Here is a 3,906-nt window from a genome sequence, read left to right on the forward strand (position 1 = left end):
AGATTCACCGAAAATAAAAATAAAAAAATTCAAACCCACCATTACTGTAGCAAAACCGCTGTCAAAAACCGCCCGGGGGAGGGTAAAATAGACGGTTTTAGAAAGTTCAAGGGGTAAAACAGACGGTTTCATAGTGGGGGGTGAAGTAGACCAAGTATGAAAGGTGGGGGGTTAAGTAGACTTTTTTCTTTCTTATTACTAGCACTCAATTCAATCAAAGCCCATTTATCTACCCACTCATTAAAACCATCAGCCCATCTGTGATTGATGATCCTATTATTTTTATCACTCAGAAATCTAACTAGGTTAAAATCTCCTCCAATAAGAATTGGACCTTGCCAACTATTCATCACTAAATCTAACTCATCTAGAAAGGTTTGCCTCTGTTCATCATAGGCAGGACCATACACCACTATTAACTTCCAGGAGAACCCTGTTTTCTTACATGTCATCATTACACTAACAGAGTAGTTCAACATCTCTCCTATAACCATGTTAAAAAGATCTGTATTTGCACCCACCAGGATTCCTCCTGCTGAGGCATTTGCTTCTAAATGAAATCAATCAAAAGGGATATTATGTGTCAGGGATTTTAAAAGCCCAGAAGACAAATTGTTCTTCTTGGTTTCCATAATGCCAACAAAATCAAGATGATTATATCTAATTCTACTCCTTAAAGCAGGTAATCTACCAATTTTCCCTAAGCCTCTAATGTTCCAAAACATACCTATCATTTTCCTTTTTTCTTGTTTTTCTTCCTATTTTCTACTTTAGACCAACCCATTTCCTGGTCAGTTTTCTGAATGTCAGGGTTTCCATCCTGACAGCAATACTAAGATTTTATCACGAATTTGCTGCGAATTTCTGTTTTTCGTCCCTCCAGTAGCTCGCCTGTTAGGTGACACTTGCCTAAACTATCGCCCCACAAAGAACACCCGTAGTCTCAAAAGGCTAATGCATCGCGCGCGCGCGCGCGCGAGAGAGAGAGAGAGTCAAAGCCTACCGTGGATGCAGTTCACTTGAAGGAAACAAAAACGCACTCAAAGGCGAGCGAGCTTCCCGTCGATGCACGTTATATAGTCGAATGCACATGGATGATCCTGCGCCACTGCAGCACAGAGAGAGAGAGAGAGAGAGAGTCAAAGCCTACCGTGGATGCAGTTCACTTGAAGGAAACAAAAACGCACTCAAAGGCGAGCGAGCTTCCCGTCGATGCACGTTATATAGTCGAATGCACATGGATGATCCTGCGCCACTGCAGCACCGCGCTGATGAAATCGTCGTCGATGCGTTTTACGAGGCGATCGGGAGGTGCTTACTATACATGTAGCACTGTCAACGTGCTAGGCCAGTACGCAGTTGCGCCCATCTATATCGATCTACTAGTCATCGTCTCCGACTCTTCCGTATCCTCGTCGGCCATCCACGTCCATCTCCATCTTCGTCTGGATTTGGATCTCGGTGGCGATGTCTGAACACCGATTGAGAACGCATATGGGCACCCTGAGCAAGCGGAACGGGCCCGGGCATCTGGGCTGTTTCTTGCTCGGGGCTCTCCTGCCCACTGCCTTCCTGCTCTTTGTGGACTCCGACAGGGCTGGAGCGCTCTTGTCGAGCATGTCGAGCTTGGGGTTGGGGAATGGGCTGCGTAGCAACCTCACAAGCCACGGCGGTTCAGCGCCTGCCGGTGCCGGAGAAGACGACCAGGTAGTTTGTAGGCTTCAGTGCTCACAACAGCCACGACAGGTCACCGTACCTCCGCTTCCTCTCTCCTTCTTTTCTCTCCTCCACCTCAGCCTACAGTCCACTCACAACCTTTTACTATACTTGCTCTTATTAGGCCTTGTTTAGTTGGCGATTTTTTTTTTAGAAAATGATACTGTAGCACTTTCGTTGTTATTTAGCAATTAGTGTCCAATCATAATCTAATTAGGCTTAAAAGATCCGTCTCGTGAATTTCGTCTAAACTGTGTAATTAGTTTTATTTTTTATTTATATTTAATGCTTCATGCATGCGTCCAAAGATTCGATGTGACGGAGAATCTTGAAAATTTTTGCAAAATTTTGGGAACTAAACAAGCACTTATATGCATGCATCGGCCAAAACTCTGCTCCCAAACTGCATGGTTGTACGTGTACCAGCCAATCTAGCCGAGGTTTTAATTGACGATCATGCACAGGTCATATTCAAGGGCCTAGCCGAGCTGCTACCGAGGGTTGCCATGGACGACAGGACGGTGATCATCACGTCTGTGAACGAGGCATGGGCGCAGCCGGGCTCCCTGCTGGACCTCTACCTCGACAGCTTCAAGAACGGCGAGGACACCGCGCACCTCCTCAACCACCTCGTCGTGGTCGCCCTCGACGCCCGCGGGTTCGACCGCTGCAAGGCCGTGCACCCTCACTGCTACCACCTCAACGCCACGTCCGTGGACATGAGCTCCGCCAAGCGGTTCATGAGCCCGGACTACCTGGAGCTCGTCTGGACCAAGCTCGTCTTCCAGCAGCGCGTGCTGGAGCTCGGCTACAACTTCCTCTTCACGGCAAGATCATTCTTCACCAAGACTCGCAATTTCTTCGATATCTTTAACCAACAATCTTATTTATGACTACACTGACTGGTCTGCAGGACTGCGACATGGTATGGTTTCGCAACCCGTTCCGGCACTTCCCCGTGTACGCCGACATAAGCTGCTCGTCGGACCACTTCAAGCCGTCGCGCGCGCCGCTGGACAACCCGATCAACACCGGCCTCTACTACATGAAGTCGACGAACCGGACCATCGAGATGATGAAGTACTGGCGGGCGGCTAGGGTGAGGTTCCCGGGGCAGCACGACCAGGCGGTGTTCGTCAACATCAGGCACGAGCTTGTGGGCAAGCTGCATGTCAAGATCGAGCCGCTGGACACGGTGTACTACGGCGGGTTCTGCGAGTACCACGACGACCCAGAGAAGGTCTGCACCGTCCACGCCAACTGCTGCGTTGGGCTGGACACCAAGGTGCACGATCTCAAGGACTTCACCGCGGACTGGAAGAACTACACGAGCCTGATGCCGGAGGCGAGGCAGAAGGGTGCTTTCAAGTGGACGTATCCGACTAGGTGCCGGGATTCCATAGGTCGGCGTAAGCCTTGAGTAAGGCCGTCTCAACAATTTTCAAGGTCCTTTGATGAGCAAGATAGTAAAAACCTAGCAATCTATTTTTTTTCAATATAATGATTGAAGTACACAATCTCTACCACGTATAATTAATGCACCGATGTAAACTTCGCTAAAGCCACACCAAAAAGTGTCCCCAACAGTTCTGACCTTTTCTACATGCACCAACAAAAAAAAATGTACCCAAAACCAGCCACCTTTAAAACGAATGGACCAGATTCACCCCAAAACTCTCATTTCTCTTACTCAGATCCAACGGTCAAGGTTCTTTTGACCAAACCTCATCACTCATCCCTCGTCCCGTCCTGCGCCCACCCCACGCGTGGCACGCGCTGCTCTCCCTCTCCCCCGATGCCCCCTCCTCTCCCGCACCCGTGCCCACACCGCTCGTGACTCTCCCTCTCCCCAACGCTCGACTCGCGCGCTCCTCTCCTCTCCCCCACGGACAAACCCTAGGGCGGATGGCGCGGCGGCACGCGCACGCGGCGGACTCGGCGGCACGACGGACGCAGAGCACGCACCGGCACAGCGGAAGCGGACCACGCGCTGGCGTGGCAGACGCAGCTAGGGTTTCGTGGCCGTGGCCGCGCCAGTTCCGCCCTGGGTCTCCGTCTACCCCGGCGAGCAGGTTCGGCCCCTGCGACGGGCGAGCTCCCCGGCGGTAGGTGAGCTGGATCCCCTACTCGCTTCCCTCCCCATCCTCCTCCGTTGCCTCCCGTCATTGTGCAGCACCCGCGCATCCTCCT

General features: G+C 51.1%; 1 protein-coding gene across 1 annotated transcript; it reads left to right on the forward strand.

Annotated features, from left to right (window-relative positions):
• The first annotated feature begins 1,383 nt into the window (after positions 1-1,383).
• Positions 1,384-3,140, forward strand: LOC136453926 (uncharacterized protein At4g15970-like). Its single transcript, XM_066454474.1, has 3 exons — positions 1,384-1,707; positions 2,181-2,543; positions 2,630-3,140. Exons 1-3 carry the CDS (start codon positions 1,468-1,470, stop codon positions 3,134-3,136), a joined length of 1,110 nt encoding a protein of 369 aa, XP_066310571.1. The 5' UTR covers positions 1,384-1,467; the 3' UTR covers positions 3,137-3,140.
• The last annotated feature ends 766 nt before the right edge of the window (positions 3,141-3,906 follow it).

The sequence above is a fragment of the Miscanthus floridulus genome, chromosome 5 (genome assembly GCF_019320115.1).
Source record: "Miscanthus floridulus cultivar M001 chromosome 5, ASM1932011v1, whole genome shotgun sequence".
Taxonomy (NCBI): domain Eukaryota; kingdom Viridiplantae; phylum Streptophyta; class Magnoliopsida; order Poales; family Poaceae; genus Miscanthus; species Miscanthus floridulus.

What these genes read in the sequence shown, in the direction of transcription:
- LOC136453926 (XM_066454474.1), top strand. Translation starts at nt 1,468, where the DNA reads ATGTCTGAACACCGATTGAGAACGCATATGGGCACCCTGAGCAAGCGG. An exon ending in GTGCCGGAGAAGACGACCAG is followed by an intron (nt 1,708 to 2,180) that starts GTAGTTTGTAGG and finishes GATCATGCACAG; the next exon opens with GTCATATTCAAGGGCCTAGC. An exon ending in GCTACAACTTCCTCTTCACG is followed by an intron (nt 2,544 to 2,629) that starts GCAAGATCATTC and finishes ACTGGTCTGCAG; the next exon opens with GACTGCGACATGGTATGGTT.